This window comes from Ursus arctos, unplaced genomic scaffold (genome assembly GCF_023065955.2).
Source record: "Ursus arctos isolate Adak ecotype North America unplaced genomic scaffold, UrsArc2.0 scaffold_26, whole genome shotgun sequence".
In the NCBI taxonomy this organism is placed as follows: domain Eukaryota; kingdom Metazoa; phylum Chordata; class Mammalia; order Carnivora; family Ursidae; genus Ursus; species Ursus arctos.
In genome coordinates, this window is record NW_026622941.1 from 39,188,913 (window position 1) to 39,205,311 (window position 16,399).

At 43.8% G+C, this 16,399-nt stretch overlaps 1 protein-coding gene and 1 pseudogene across 1 annotated transcript; both read left to right on the top strand.

Annotated features, from left to right (window-relative positions):
- Positions 1–282: 282 nt before the first annotated feature.
- LOC113257368 (26S proteasome regulatory subunit 4-like) lies at positions 283–1,330 on the top strand (annotated as a pseudogene).
- Positions 1,331–10,369: 9,039 nt separating this feature from the next.
- Positions 10,370–11,305, top strand: LOC113257367 (olfactory receptor 8S1-like). The gene has a single exon (XM_026501567.2). The coding sequence runs from the start codon at positions 10,370–10,372 to the stop codon at positions 11,303–11,305; it is 936 nt and encodes a 311-aa protein (XP_026357352.1).
- Positions 11,306–16,399: the final 5,094 nt, after the last annotated feature.

Here is a 16,399-nt window from a genome sequence, read left to right on the forward strand (position 1 = left end):
TAATTGAATTTAAATACAAAATGTTTTTTAAAAATAAAATAAATAAATCTTTAAAAAAAGAGAAAACAGGGGCGCCTGGGTGGCACAGCGGTTAAGCGTCTGCCTTCGGCTCAGGGCGTGATCCCGGCGATCCGGGATCGAGCCCCACGTCAGGCTCCTCCACTATGAGCCTGCTTCTTCCTCTCCCACTCCCCCTGCTTGTGTTCCCTCTCTCGCTGGCTATCTCTATCTCTGTCGAATAAATAAATAAAATCATTAAAAAAAAGAGAGAGAGAAAACAAAGAAGAGCAACAGGAAGACCGATCGAAGGTGAATGATCTGAGGACCCCAATGTCGGTAGGAACAATAGAAGAGATCACAGATGACAACCAAACCATTGTGTCTACATCAGTGGGTTCAGAGCACATCTGCATTCTTTCCTTTGTAGACAAGGATCTGGTGGAACCAGGGTGCTCCATCCTGCTCAACCACAAGGTGCATGCTGTCATACAGGTGCTCATGGATGACATGGATCCCTTGGTCACAGTGATGAAGGTAGAAAAGGACCCCTAGGAAACCTATGCTGATACTGGAAAGTTGGACAGCCAAATTCGGGAAATTAAGAAATCTGTGGAGCTTCCTCTCACTCATCCTCAATATTATGAAGAGATGAGTATAAAGCCCCTAAATGGGGACATTCTCTATGATCCACCTGGCACAGGTAAAACCTTATTAGCCAAAGCAGTAGCAAACCAAACCTCAGCCACTTTCTTGTGAGTGACTGGCTCTGAACTCAATCAGAAGTACCTAGGGAACAAGCCCAAACTCATTTAGGAATTGTTTCCAACTGTGGAAGAACATGCATCATCTGTCATGTTTATTGATGAAATTGATGCCATTGGAACAAAAAGATAAGACTCAAGTTCCAGCGGTGAGAGAGAAATTCAATGAACGACATTGGAACTGTTGAACCAGTTGGAGGGATTTGATTCAAGGGGTGACATGAAAGTTATCATGGCCACAAACCAAACAGAGACTTCGGATCCCACACTTCTCAGACCAGACCTCACTGACAGGAAAATTGAGTTCCCCTGCTCAATGAAAACACTAAAAAGTACACTACACAAGCAGGATGATGTTGGCTGATGATGTAACCCTGGATGACTTGATAATGGCTAAAAATGAACTCTCTGGTGCTGACATCAAGACAATCTATACAGAAGCTGGTCTGATGACCTTCAGTGAATGTAGAATGAAAGTAACAAAGTGAAGATTTCAAAAAATCTAAAGAAATGTTCTTTGTGAAAAACAAGAAGTCACCCCTGAGGGGCTCTCTCTCTTCTCTCTCTAACAGACTACAGTTGCCTTCAAGGAAGTGGTTGGGAGTGCCCACAAAACTCAAGGGATGAAGTTGGGAAGTTGCCAGAGGAACCAGTGTTGCAGTTGATCTCTCTTAGCAAAAGCATGATATGTACGATGCCCACCAGTCTGCCTTCATCTGTTGGTCATGTCTCCCCAAAGAAGTGTGATCCTTCTCAATAAATAAATAAATAAAGTTATTAAAGGAGACCTTCTCTGGATTAACTGGAGGCTCAAGAAAGTGTAGCCCCACCAATGCCCCCTTTTCCTTGTCTCCCTCAAGGTTGAGCCAAACTTCTAGGGCTCCACCAGCTGTTCCATGGCTCACCCAGTCATGTCAAGTCCTAAACTGCCTCTTACCTTACTTAACACTCATTTTGCAGATGCAATGCCAGTCAAAAATCAACACTTTCCAACACCACAAAAATCACACCAAACTGGCCTTAATTACAAGGAGTACTGTTCACTTTGTAGAATTGAGATGTTCATTTGCTGACATGCTGTCACTTATTAAGCAGTCAGTGAGGTCTGGATTTAACCTTGCTTAAAGGATGACATATACAGGACCCAAGAGACACAAATGACTACAGGCAGATGCGCACATGTGCACTGACCTCCAGCCATCCTCCTGGCCCCCCAGGCACACCAACTGGAATAGTCATCCTACCTTGGCTCACTCCAGCCCTACAGGACTCTACCACCCCTGCAGAAGGGTGGCCCAGACTCCCACTATTCAGAGGCCCTGGCACAGATGTCTCCTTCTCCAGGAAGCCTTCCCTGATCCCATCCAAAGTTGGCTATATGCACCTGTTGGAAGATGTGGTTAGACAGCTTTAAAAAAACAAAACAAACAGTAACCACAAAGATGGGGACCCCAAAGGGAGAGAATTCCTGCCCACTCACCAGACTGGGCCCAATTACCGTGTCTGCAGATGACATCTATCAGCCCCGCCCCTTGCGAATCCAGCCAATCTGGGGGGTAAAAGCTGGAGAGTGACTGTGGGGATCACAGCAACATACCAAATGTTTCCAGAACAACACTGAACACCAGGTGCACCAGGAAGCTTCACCCTACACCAGCCCCATCCAAGGGCCTCCATTTCACAGCTTAGGGGATGGAAAAGCAGAGATGGGAAGTTACCTGCTCAAGGTCACACAACCAGTCACATGACCAAGGTCACCCCCGATCTGTCCCCAAGCCCATGTCTCAATTGTAACATGCTACTGTGATGGGAGGGGGTTGGAGAGATTACTTTGCCCCCCGTCCCAGCCATGCCTGCTTCACATGACCAGCCTGGAACTGGGAGCAGAGCATTCAGGGTGGGCCATAGAGACCCCTCCATCCCCAGACACCCAGCATAACCACATACACATGGGCACACATACCCAGTGTTCGGGGAACCCTGCCCTCCCAGTTCCTGGCCCTGTAATGAACGCAGTAGGATTGCTGGGTCGTGGGCATCACTCTGGGCAGGAGTGTGGCTCCTGGAGTCAGGGAGATGGGTGTGTCCATCTGTTCTGTCCTGTCTAGGTACCCCCACACGGCCCCTCCTCCCTGTCCCTTGGGGAGCACTCACCATCCTGGAGAAGAGTTCAGAAACCATGTATGGGCATCTGGGAGCTGTACATGGCAAGGTCATGTTGTCAAAAACCGACCATTCTGCTCCAGAGCAGAAATATGTATCATGAAGACAGAGTTTAGGTATGAAGAAGGAAGTTTATTACTTTGCAAGGCTAAGGAGGATGCAGCAGGCTAATGCCTCCAAGACTGCATGCCTGCTAGGGCTAAAAGGCTGAGGGTTTTCTAGGAAAATACAGGATCTGGGCAGTTGCAGTATGAATCTGGTACGTGGAGCCAGCCGCCTACATCATGTCTCCAAGGTGGTCTCATGACTAGCCATGCCACAAGGCATCGAAGTTATTAGTAAGTCTATATTGACATCAGCAGGACGTCAACAACACTACCAAGAGCCTGGAACAAAGGATTCTACAGACACACAAGTGAAGGGGACGGGATGCTTCTAGAATGAGGAAGAGAAAAATGTGTCCGGTTTAAAGGCGAGCCTTGCTGAAGCTCTAGTGTGTCCACCTTACTTTTCCATTCACCTTTATGCCTCCATAGCGGTTTCATTCATGCCACCTGGGAGGCGGGGGTCCTGTGGGAAGAGAACAAGTGGGGTGAGTACGGCCCCTCATCACTCACCAACCCCCTCCTGGCCCTGCCTTGAACCAGCTGTACGCTGTGTGAGTGAAGGGGCCACAGAAATGGTCTGGCAGGTGGAGAGCAGCGCCCCTCTGACCATGGACTCTGTGTTGTCCTTCACCACACCAGTGCAGCCTGGTGGGGAGGCAGGAGGTCAGGCTGGGTGGGGTTCTCCTCCACATGCCCCTCCCCAGGCCTTCACACAGCCTCCCAGGTCACCTTTCTAGGGTCCTGGGAGATGTGCACAGTCTAGCTGTCCTGGCCCCTCTTCATGCCTCACTGACCTGGGGAGGGAAGACAATGTCACTAGTCCCCAAGGTTGTGCTCTCCCCTCATATGCTGTGTCCACTCAGGGCACCTTCCAACGCCCTCTTTAACTGCTTACTTTCCCCCTCCACCACTGGGCTCCCCAGCACCAGACCCTCAAGCTTTCCCATCATAGCCCTGACCAGGCTGGGCTGTCTCTGTGGTGTGGGATCTGGTCTCCTGTGGGCTGTGAGCCCATAAAACATCGGGACCAGCCCAGAGCACGTGCTTAGTGAGTGTGGATGGACCAACCAAGCTGCTGCTCCTGCCCTGACAGACGCACCCGCACCCCAGCTCCCCCTCCCCTCCAGGGCTGAAGTGAATGCAGCTGCTGGTCCTGAGCCTCACAGGAGCAAAACCAGCCACAGTGAGGTTGGTCACATCTTGAGGCTAGGGGAGGGGCAAGAAGTGAACCAGCAGGCAGTGCGTGGGTGACAGGCACCCAGCCCCCACGCCACACCGTCTGGCTCCATTTGGGAACAGTTCAGGCTTGTATCTGCTCACCAGCCATCTGTCCCTCCTTCTGGTGACAATGCCTATTTCCCTTTGGGGAAACTGTCACCCCTATGCTACCATGGACTTGTCAATCAAGGCCTCCCCTGGCCAAGGAGTTGGATGAAACTTGGTAGTCAGGCATTTAATCCCCTAGTGACACAAAAACTGCAAGCCACAGGAATCCTTCATTCCATCTGCACAACCCGAGGAAACCATCTCATGTCGCCACTATGGACATGACACCTAATACCCAGTTCTGAACAACTTACCTGAGGACCTTTGACTTGCTGTCCCCTCCTCCATATCCACGTGGCTCTCTGTCCCTTCATTCAGGTCCCTGCTCAAATGCTGCCTCCTCCTTGTTTCACCTCCTCTATCAAACAGCACCACCCATCACTCTGTCTCCTTATCCTGTGGTTCTTGGTGGTGCTGGCCATCGCATCACTGCACGTTGGGTTATGTATGTATTACCTGCAGAGTGGGGATTACAGGAGGGCAGAGATCTCTGTGCTGCTCACAGCTGTGTCTCCAGTGCCTGACACCTAACAGCTGCTCAATAAAACTGAATGATGGAGGGGAAAAAAAAGGAGGACATTTAAAGATAATGCCTATTCCCACGTAGAACACTTAGATGGATGAGAAAGAACACATCTTATTCATTCTTGGGATCTCACATCTCTGTCCTGCCTGGCACTCACTTTTTACTGAAGAAAGGATGAATGCATATTTTATCGATGTTTGCATCACTTTATGTTAAGGGTAATATGGCCTCCTTGTTTGTTACTTATATGGAAGCCCCATGGAAGTGTTGATGACTCTACTCAGCCTTAAAAAAGAAATAAAATTTTGACTTTATTCATTTAAAAAATCTGTTAAATTATTATTTAAAAAACTAAAATGAAATAAATAAAAATAAAAAATAAAATGAAAACCCTCTGTATGACTTACTACAAACAATTCATTACATACTTCAAAGTACTACTATTTAATAAACTCTTTAAAATTCATTATATGCTTAAAGTAGAAACTCTACAAACCTAAGGGTGAATAATATTCCGGGGTGGAGTAATTCCTCTCCTTTCATTATTATAGTGGATAATCCTGTTAGAAAAATAAGGAAAACTCAAATGTCCACTTGAAATGAGCTGGACTTCGGTCACTAATATGTCTCAGCTCAGCTCCCTCCACGATTTCTCAGGGCATTCTCAGGCCTATGAAGCCATCAGGAAAATGTCCATCTCCCAGCAGTTTTCCTTTAAATCTCTTTTTATTATCTCATTTTTTCAGCACCCCCACCTCCACCCTAAGCCTAATAATAGTCTCTTCAAGGCTTTATAATTGCCTTAATTCAGAAACTTATAATACCACCCTGGAGAGAGCCCCTGTGCCTCCAACTAAACTTACCTTCCTCGTTAAGTGCAAACTGTGGTTAGTGAGTCCAGAGCTCGGCTTCAGGCTGGGACTTCAGGGAATACAGGGCAGCAGCCCAGCTTCCCGTGGGGGCTCTGACCCAGCCCACAGCTGCCTAAGTCCAGAGGGCCTTCTGATTGGTTCTGGTAGATGCTTCTTTCTTTCAGTGATGCTCTTAGAAGAGGGTTCAGAACCACAGGGAGAATGAAGGAAGAACAGACTCGCTACTGCACCCAAGATCACGTGAGATGGGATTCATGAAATGGGCACCTGTTGTTCAGAATAGGAGTTTCTTTAGACAAGTCGTCCTTGTCTTTTCATATAGTGGCCTCCATTGAAGAATGACACTACTCTCCTTCAGGGTGGGCTGGAGAATAATCCTGATGCTGTGATATATCCAGTGCTTCCAGAGCTTGACTATTCTAATTTTCTTCACTCACTGACAGCAAGGAGAATAGGCTAGGTACTCTGTAAAGAGATGCTTCTGACAGGGGTTCTCTTACCGGAATTTACCTACCAAGTGTCTGCTTGTGATGGGGAACACAGAACACAGGGAGTTGCCTCCTCCAAGAAAAGCCAGGAGAATGGTAATGTCTTCTCTGGGTTTCTGGTGGTCCCCCTAGTTTTCTGCCTGTGAAGTCCTCTGTCTGTTTCACTTCTGCTGTTTATCCTTTCCCCCATCTCCACCTCATGATCCCTTCCCTTTGTCCTAAAGCTTGAGGCTCCTGCTACACCCATTCCTTGTCCCTAAGCCAGAGGTGGGAACATCCCCTCCCTGAAAGACCATCTCCCCGGATGGGACTCTATACCTCTGTCTCAATGGTGCATTTGTTCCAACTGCCTTGGACACTTTCTCTCCCTCCCTGCTTCACACTGAAGACAGTGACACTTTAAAGTCTAGGCATCAATCCTCTCATGCTTCTGGATCCCAAAGGATTGCAAAAAGCTGACCCCTGCAATGAAACGAGGGCATCAGAGATAGGGATCACACTGCTGGAGCCACTTATTTTCCTGCTTGCTCAGTACAGCAGTTAGAAGCACAGTAGACTTGTTGGCCTTGTTATTGAAGTCACCTGAGAACTAGTCACCTTGAGACACTGTTAATACTGCGAGGTAGCAGAGGAGAGGCAGCTCTGAGAATCACTTCAAGTGGGTGAAGATTGTCTTAGGTCCCTCCTGCTCCCAGTGCTCACACCCTTCTCCCCCACGCAGATTCCTCCCCAAGCATTAGGGTCTGAATGCCACAGCCCAGCTCACAGGATCCCTGGAGCCTCCTTGTCTAGGCTGAACCTCTGCACACACCCTTCCCTCATTTCTTCATTCCAAAGATGGCTTTAAGCAGCCAGTGTTCAAGCCACTTCTCCACACACTAAAGACTCTCTCATTTAAAGGAAACATGCTTTCAATTAGCTTCCTCTTTGGGCAAGACTGGGTAATTAAGATCATAGCACCAGCAGAGTTGTTCTCAACTTTGGGCTTGATCCTTAAGTCCCCAAAATAAACCTGTGATTTGTTGTATTAACAGCTGAACTGGGGGAGATGTTGATTTTTGTTGATCTCCTGAGAGCTACAAAATCATAAACATACCCAATAACCTGCTGCATCTCTTTGTAGGAGATATTCATCACATAACCAGGTGTCTGATGGATATGAAGTGTCTGTGTTGGCAAAATGCTGACACAGGCTTTCATCTAAGACACTGCTGAAATCCTCTCCTTTGACAGCTCCCATCCCTCCTCAAACAGTCTCCCTGTCTTTCCCTTTAGTCCTCTCCTCTTCACAATCCATATTCTACATCTGGCTTCAGTCTACTATAGCTCAGGATTAAATGAAGCCAGTATCTTCTCTTCAGAAGAGTGACGGCAAGTGTGCTTGACTTTTATGCTTAATTGATCTAGGATTTAAATGGAAAGAATTATCCCTGGTTATGAAAGAAATCTCAGGCATCAATTTGTCATATTGTTTAAGAATGGTGAGTGGTGAGGGGAAGGGAGATTCCTTTCTTTGTGACAACTTGAAAATCGAATGAGGGAAGTAGCTCTGTTGCCTTCATTTAGGGAAAATGTGGATGTAGGGCAGGATAGAACAGGATTCTCCGCAGATGCTACAGTGTTCTTCAGATGAGAGCTTGAAGCCCCTGTGGACACTGTAGACAGGTGCTCCTTGTGAGTGACAGTGGAAGAATGGAGGCGATTTTCAGGATAGCCACATCCATCCATATTTCGAAATACACGAAGTTTGGAAGAATGGGTTCCATTTACCATTTTGCTTGGCTTCTATACATTCAGATATAGTGTTTGCTGTCAATGGTATCTGCAATTTTATCCACGCAGGATCCTCAAAAGTAACTTCTCCAGCCAGTGATGCTTCACCAGCACTGGATCGAAGCTAATGTCCTGCAGGCACGTAACGGTGAACATTGCCCTATATGTCCTGGCACAGAGGTAACCCAGACTTGGGTCTGAGATGAACTGAGGTGGGGCTGATGGATATGTTGATGGAATCAGAATTTAAGTATTTCATGATGTAAGTTAGCACCTGGTCATAGATTGCTGGCAAAGCTCGACGGGTCAGAGGCAGGGCTTTCTGGATCAGTAAGATTAAATATTTTTGTGATATAGAAGCCTATCATGGGATCAGACGGTGGACTGACAGACAAAAACAGAATCCGGGTAAATTAGCCTCAAACGTCCAACTGGGGAAGGAAACTTCACATAGGGCAGTGACTTACTACATAGTCTGAGATGTTAGGGGTCAAAACGATTGTTAGTATCATCATTAACCTAAATAGCTCACCATCTGGTCCTGCTGGTTACACAGCTGACACCTAGAGCAAGAGGATGCAAGAAATCTTGTTTAAAAGGAAATTATAAGACTCCTCTCTCTGACCCTCATGGGGCCATAAAAGAATAACACCTCCACAATAACAACACAAGCCACTTCTTGCAATGGTGGCCACAGGGCTTGGTGATTCTACCAGTATGAGAGCATGGGAGAGAGGATGAGCAGCCTCATGAGACGGTGTGCTCTGGATAGACATAACATCCTTGAAATTCAGCAGCAGTGCTCCATGCTGTGTGAGTGTGCAAGCCAGCAGCAGTGGTGGACGGCAACGTCAGCAGTGCTCCCCACAGGTGCCAGTGCTGTGGGGGCCCATGGTGTAAGGGATGAGACTGTGCTGAGGGTAGTCACGAGGTCTTGTCTGAGGTACACAAGAGATGCCCCAGAGAGCCTCCCAAAATAATCAGACAGAAGTTTGAGAGGTAATCAGAAGCTAATGGTGAGACAGAGCCAGAGAAATGCTGATTTGTGATTGTCATTGTCAAATTGTGATCCGTGTTCTCACAGAGCTCACAATTGGGAGGGAAAAACTGATATTGATGTGTCGCAGGAGACAGACACAGAATTCAGACTATGACATAAGGCACTTGAGAGCAAGTGGCCCAATGATTTGATCAGAGAGCTGTGAGTTCAAGGAGGGAGCAGTCGGTTTGGGCAATAAGGAAAAAGGCAGGGTTATAGGTGATATTGGAAGGTCTCTGAGAGCCTGGGTCAGTGGAATTAAGAGGAGAACATACAGAGAAGAGGGAGAGCAGAGACATGAAACAAACAGAACTTTCTGGTACCAAAAGCAGCAAAAATAGCTGAAACTTTAAGGGCAGGTGAGGAAGAATTTAAAGGTTCAAGTAAGAAGAGTGTTCCTCACCACTGTGGACTAAGCCTAGACATGGAGCTGCAATTAGAAAAAATAACAGAATTTATTTCCTGTTTCTTCTACTTGTTGTTAACATGACATTACAAAATATCTCTTAATATCAGACTTCTCACAGGTAAAATGGGGATAAAGTTCCTTACCCTGAGACTAATAATTCCCTATCCAATCTTACAGAACTGCCTTGAAGCAATTGAAATAGTCATTAAGAAAGCATTTAATAAAGTCTTATTATAGTTAAATGCTTGTTTATGAAGTAAAGAATAGGAACAAATTATGACTTTCATGACCCCTACCACTTTTGCCTTCATAGGCCCCTTTTCCATAAAAACATATTAAAATTTATACATTATGATTGCAATTTATAAGATGACTATAATCCAATCTGCATTGTATTCACTTTTTCTTCTGATCGCAAAAAAAATTTTTTTTAATTATTTCATCAGCAAGGTAAGAACAGTACCTACTATGCCTGATGGAGATCAACTCTGGTAGGAGCCATTTGATAATTTTGAACAAAAAATTATGATTAAGAAATTGAGGAAAGAAGGTTTAGAAGACCCCTGCAGATATGTGCTAGAATTTTTAGGATTTCTAAACTCTAGAAAGAACTACAGTAGAATCTAAATGCAACGAATGTGTAGGTGAACCAGAGATATTCATTTTTCCAGTTAAATCCCTATGAAAGAGAAAGAAGATTTTCTGAAGTATGCAAAGACTGTGATGCAGAATTGATGATAACCAAATAGGATAAGAACTCTTCCTGAGATACAGTGAGGGCAGCTTTGAGATGTCTGAGCAGAGTGTAGGCAGAGCAGGGAGGGATGTATGGTAAGAGGGGTGATGACCTGAAGCAGACAGATCTCATCCTATTTCTATTTTATCCAGGGAAATCCCCTCCGCTAATGGCCTGGAGGAACCACAGCACCATCACTGAGTTTGTTCTCCTTGGGCTGTCCGACAACCCCCACATTGAGACTCTGCTCTTTGTGTTCTTCTTGGGAATTTACATCCTGACTGTGACGGGGAATCTAATGATGCTGCTGGTGATCAGGACTGATTCCCGCCTCCACACTCCCATGTACTTCTTCCTGAGTAACCTGTCCTTCCTAGACCTCTGCTTCTCTTCTGTCACTGTGCCCAAGCTCCTGAAGGACCTTCTGTCTGAGAAGAAAACCATCTCGGTAGAGGGCTGCCTGACCCAGGTGTTCTTTGTGTTTATCACTCCAGGGACTGAAGCCTTTCTGCTCTCAGTGATGGCCTATGACTGCTATGCTGCCATCTGCCACCCACTGCTCTATGGCCAGGTGATGAGCAGCCAGTTCTGTGTGAAGCTGGTTTTGATCTCATGGTGCCTGGCCTCTTTCAATTCAGTCGTGATTTTGCTCTTGGCTCTTAACCTGGACTTCTGTGAGGCCCAAACCATACAGCACTACACTTGTGAGCTGCCCTCCCTCTTCCCTCTATCCTGTTCTGATATTTCCATTAATATCGACATCTTGATCTGCTCCATCTTACTGCATGGGCTTGGAACCTTCCTCCCAATCTTCTTCTCCTATGCCCGTATTGTGTCCACCATCCTGAGCATCAGCTCCACCTCAGGCAGAAGCAAGGCCTTCTCCACCTGCTCCTCCCACCTCATTGCAGTGACCCTGTTCTTTGGCTCAGGGTTGATTCGCTACCTTATGCCCACATCTGGCTCCTCCCTGGATATGCTCTCCTCCTTGCAGTACAGTGCAGTCACGCCCCTACTGAATCCCCTCATCTACAGCCTAAAGAACCAAGAGGTGAAGGCGGCTGTCAGAAGGACACTGGGCAAAATCCTGCACTATCTTAGGTAGCAAATAGGGACATAGCATGGCAGATGAGTTTGCTTTGCCAATTGCTTGAACTTAAGGTAGAATTCTGGACCACTAACTGGAATGGAGCCCTATACCATCCTCTCTCTGGCTATACTGCCAATACAAAGTAAAACACATAAAATTTTGTCTTATTTAGCTCTTCAGATATAAAGGTCTATTTTTTCTTCTGCCCCTTCACACCATCAGCACCACTTCCCTTGTAGACTTCAGTTAGATGTTGTATCTCCTGAATTAGTCAGTAATGTACTTTATCTTGTCGTCCTTTTTAATTATGTATTGTTGATCTACTTTGTTAGAGATTTTATGCATTTTATTGTCCTTCATAATATTTAGACAATTTTTACTTCTTCTTTCTCATTCTAAACTAGCCTTAAATCTGTATTTATGAAGTTCAACTTTAAAAACAGAGTATGTTGAAGCCTCCCATCAAAGACTATAAATTTATTTTACTTTAACAATCCCTCATCCCTCTACCATTTCAACCTCCTTCCCCCGTTGTTTTGGGGGGGGTTTGTTTGTTTGTTTTTTGTCTTTACATTCTGGGATTTTTGTCCCTGGATATTATCAACATTTTATTGTCTTTACATTAGTTGATGTTGAATCTATTAAATTCTGGATTTCAAACATAATCTATAGTCATTTAGGCTTCATTCTACATTTAAATTTATTTGCTACCCACTGGCATCCCTTTCGTAGCACAATCCCCATTCTACTTCCCTTTTTCACAGTAGAGCCTAATGGTTAGGTGCATCGTCTTAGGAGTCTGGTTGCCTGTGTCCATATCCTGGCTCTGCCCATATAATCTTTATGATCCTGACAAATTGCTTACCTACTCTGTACCTCAGTTTCCTATATATAAAATTGGGATAACAATAGTATCTACATCGTATACTTAGCATGAGGATTAATGAAATAGGAGATGGAGCGCTAGAACACTAACAGCCACCATTTGAGTCTTACCGATCATTGTTCATGAGCTCTTCATTTCATTCTGCTTTGATTTTGTTGTAATATGCACTTGTCTAGATTTTCTTAAAGAAATAGGTATTGCAAAATATTCCAAGACCTTGGATGTCTGAAAATCTCTTTTTTTAGGGGTGCTTGGGTGGCTCAGTCGGTTAAGTGTCCGACTCTTGGTTTCGGCTTGGGTCATGACCTCAGGGTCATGAGATTGAGCCCCGTGTCAGCCTCCACACTGAGTAGGGAGCCTGCTTGGGATTCTCTCCCTCCCTCTCCCCTTACCCCTCACTCCACACTCTTTCTCTTTAAAAAAAATCTAGTATCTAACGTTCTTTGGAAATATAGGGACAGAGTGACATTCTTGCACAAACAAAAGAAAATAAAATAGCACCAAGAGAACACAAAAACAGTTTTAAAAATTTTTTTTAAATAACATTGCAGAAAACTTCAATAAGCACGTATTACAACAATAATGGAAATATAAACTCATCAAATTAAAAGGAAAAGACTTTAAGATTGGGTTATGAAAGCTGTATGTTATATACAAAATAAAGACTTCAAAAATAAAGACTTTGTAAAGGATAAATTTGTGGAATCACTATGCTGTACACCTGAAACTAATGTAAACATTGTGTGGCAACAACACTAAAGAAATCCATTATCTTAAACAATAAAAAATTATAATCTCAAGGTGCTTGCGTAGCTCAGTCTGTTGAGCATCCAACTCTTGATTTCAGCTCAGGTCATGATCTCAAGGTCATCAGAATGAGCCCCAGGTGAGGCTCTGCATACAGCAGGGAGTCTGCTTGAGATTCTCTCTCCCTCTCCTTCTTCAATCTCTCTCTCTCTCTCTCTCTCTCTCACCCTTTAAAAATAAATAAATAAATAAAATATTTTAAAGAAATCATAATCTCAAAAACAAGATGCAAGTGACTCATGAGTTTGAAAGTTTTTAAAAATTGTTCAAAGATCTAAACTAGAAAATGCATACAAGAAAGCAGTTGTCAAGGTCTCATCAGCCAAAAGTGAATTTGAAACAAACAAACAAAAAAATTAGTCGAAGAATCTAGCACAGTAGTCAAGTATGTAGTAAATGCTCCATAAATATGTGCTGACTGAATGAATATTACTTTCAAATTTAGATGGGTACAGCCACAATGATATCTGTAAGTCACAAAGAAGATAAAATGACTGTGAACCTTAACTGCTCAAGTCACAAAGCATAAAGTACTGTAGAAAATAATAAGGGAAATTAACAAATTTAAAATAATTGTGGGAGACTTTTATTTTTTTCCAACGTATTTATGGGTATTCTAATCAAATCAATGGGGATCAAATGGACTTTCAAGAAAGAAAAAGAAAAAATTAAATGCTTTTGGTGAATATTTCTGTTATATCCAATAGTCTTAAACCAACACGGATTATTAAATTATGTCTCCAGGATGAATATTTTCAGAGACATACTACCTATTTGAGACATTATTATGCATCATCAGTAAGATGAAATAATTTTGTTTTTAATTTTTTACTTAAATTCAATTTAGGTAACATATACTGTTTTATTAGTTTCAGGGGTAGTCATTCATCACTTGCATATAACACCCAGTGCTCATTACATCACATGCCTTCCTTAATGCCCATCACCCAGTTACCCCATTCCCCTCCTACTTCCCCTCCAGCAACCCTCAGTTTGTTTCCTAGAGTTCAGCCTCTCTTATGTTTTGCCTCCTTCGCTGTTTTCATCTTATTTTATGTTTCCTTCCCTTCCCCTATGTTCATCTGTTTTGTTTCTTAAATTCCACACATGAGTGAAATCATATGGTATTTGTCTTTCTCCGTCTGACTTATTTCGCTTAGCATAATACCCTCTAGTTCCATCCACGTAGTTGCAAATAGCAAGATTTCATTCTTTCTGATGGCTGAGTAATATTGTGGAAGACTTTTATACAGATTTTAGAGTTCCTAACAAATTAAATAGTCAAAACAGAAGTAATGCCAAGGAAAATATAATTAACAACAATCTTCTAATTAGAATATACCTACCCTGCATTATAAAATTTTAGGTCAAGGCTGAGTAAAATGAGGAATGGATTGACCAGGAAGCGACATGAGGGAACTGTCTAAGCTTTCACAAGAAAATCAAAGAAAAGAAGAATCCCTCCCTTTTATGGCTGAAGCATGTGACCCACCCTGCATTCTGAAATATCTTGGGACACTATGGTAGTGATGTGAATGAGACAAAATTTTATCTTAAACACACCCTATTTCAAATCCTTGCTCAAACATGTAACATCTGTGTGACCTCAAATAAGTTATTTAATTTCTGTGTGTTTCTTTTATCTCTAAAATAAGTATAATCATATATATCTCCTGTGGATTTTGTAAGGACTCAGTGATATTTTATAGAGACCTAAGCATGTATCTATTATTCCTAGAGCTATGTATAATCCAAACATATAGATAGACTGAGATTAATTTACTTTTAGTAGTAAACACTCACCAGGAATATATTGTGGATCCAGGAAATATTAAATGCATGTTTGCCGATGACCACACTTTGGCATGTCATGTGGTAGAGAATCCGTACTTTGTGCATATCTACTAGGTAGCATGGATAAGAGACAGGTACCATAGCAGAGAACCCAGCTGGAAGACTGGGATCATTAGAAAGGAGAGGTAGGGATGAACAATAAAAAATATCCCGGCCTTCCCGGAGTTTACGATCTAACTGTGGTGAAAGAACTGAAACATTTAACTTAAAAACAGTGAGTGGTTAACTGTCCAAATGTCTTTAATATGGAAAACGCGTGCTAAAGGAAAAGAACAGAAAGGGAAAGGAAATCAGTCAGCCAAAGCCTGGGATTGCAAATTTTGTTTATTCATTTACTGATTCACCCATCAAGCTTCCTTTGAGCATCTAGAATGCATGGAGCATTGTGCTTTTTGACAGGGATTTAATACTGAAGAAGGAAAGTGTGCTGCGCTGTGAGGATTAATTTGAGCAGACCTGGAATTGGCCTGAACTTTTTTACTAAAATAAGAGACGTATCTGTATGGCACTGATCCCTGGTCAAGGTGTGAAATGTACTGATTAATACTTTGCTTTGTATCCGTAGGTCCGACGTGAGTTTTGACATGGCTTATCCCAGTGTGTCAGCATTGTTTATTGATAGCAATGAGATTGCTTGTATCTGGTCTCAGCAAGACCTCACAGAGACCTCTGCGTTACATAGCAAGTTACATAGCAAGACTGTATCTATGTGATCAACAGGGTAAAAGATAGTTCTAGAATCCTTTTGGGCTCCCTGGTTCTCGAGTGTTCCATGCACCCATCAGTGATTCCTGATCTAAGAAGTGTGTCCTGCCATGGCGTTGCAGAAAGAGGACGATGGGAGCCTATGCCAGGTGTCTCTATGATGCCTTGCTGTGGGGTAGCCTTTGGGTGTGAGGTTATCCTTACTTGATGCTGTTGCTATGCTGCGTCCTTCTCTGCAATAACCATAGATTTGTAAGCATCGTTATGTGGGGTGCTGTGAGTGCCCTTCAACAAACACAAATTGCTGCCTTTAGTTCAGTTGCTATGAGAAAGGGCATTAAACGTCCAGTCACTCCCTGACTCATTTTTAACTAAAAATATGGCTAAGACATTATTTATATAGAAAAACTGTGGTTCTGCTAAAGGGGGTGGAAATGAATCATTGAAGCCAGATGGTTGCCAAGTCACCCTTGGTTTGAAGTAGCACATGCTTTGAGAGCAGTTACTGATGATAAACTGTCCAGTGGAATCTGAAAATGGCAAAACCTAAGCCTCAGGATCTAGCAAAATGGATTAGCAGGAAACTTCAAACTGACAGCAGGTTCTCCAAACTTCAGGTCCACGGCTGCTGCATTCAGCATTAGCAAAAGTAAAATCTCAGAGGGGCGCCTGGGTGGCTCAGTTGGTTAAGCGTTAAGCGTCTGCCTTCCGCTCAGGTCGTGATCCCAGAGTCCTGGATCGAGTCCCACATTGGGCTCCTTGCTCAGCAGGGAGTCTGCCTGTGCTGCTTCCCCTGCTTGTGCGCTCTCTCTGTCAAGTAAATAAATAAAATCCTTTTTAAAAAAATAAAGCTCAGA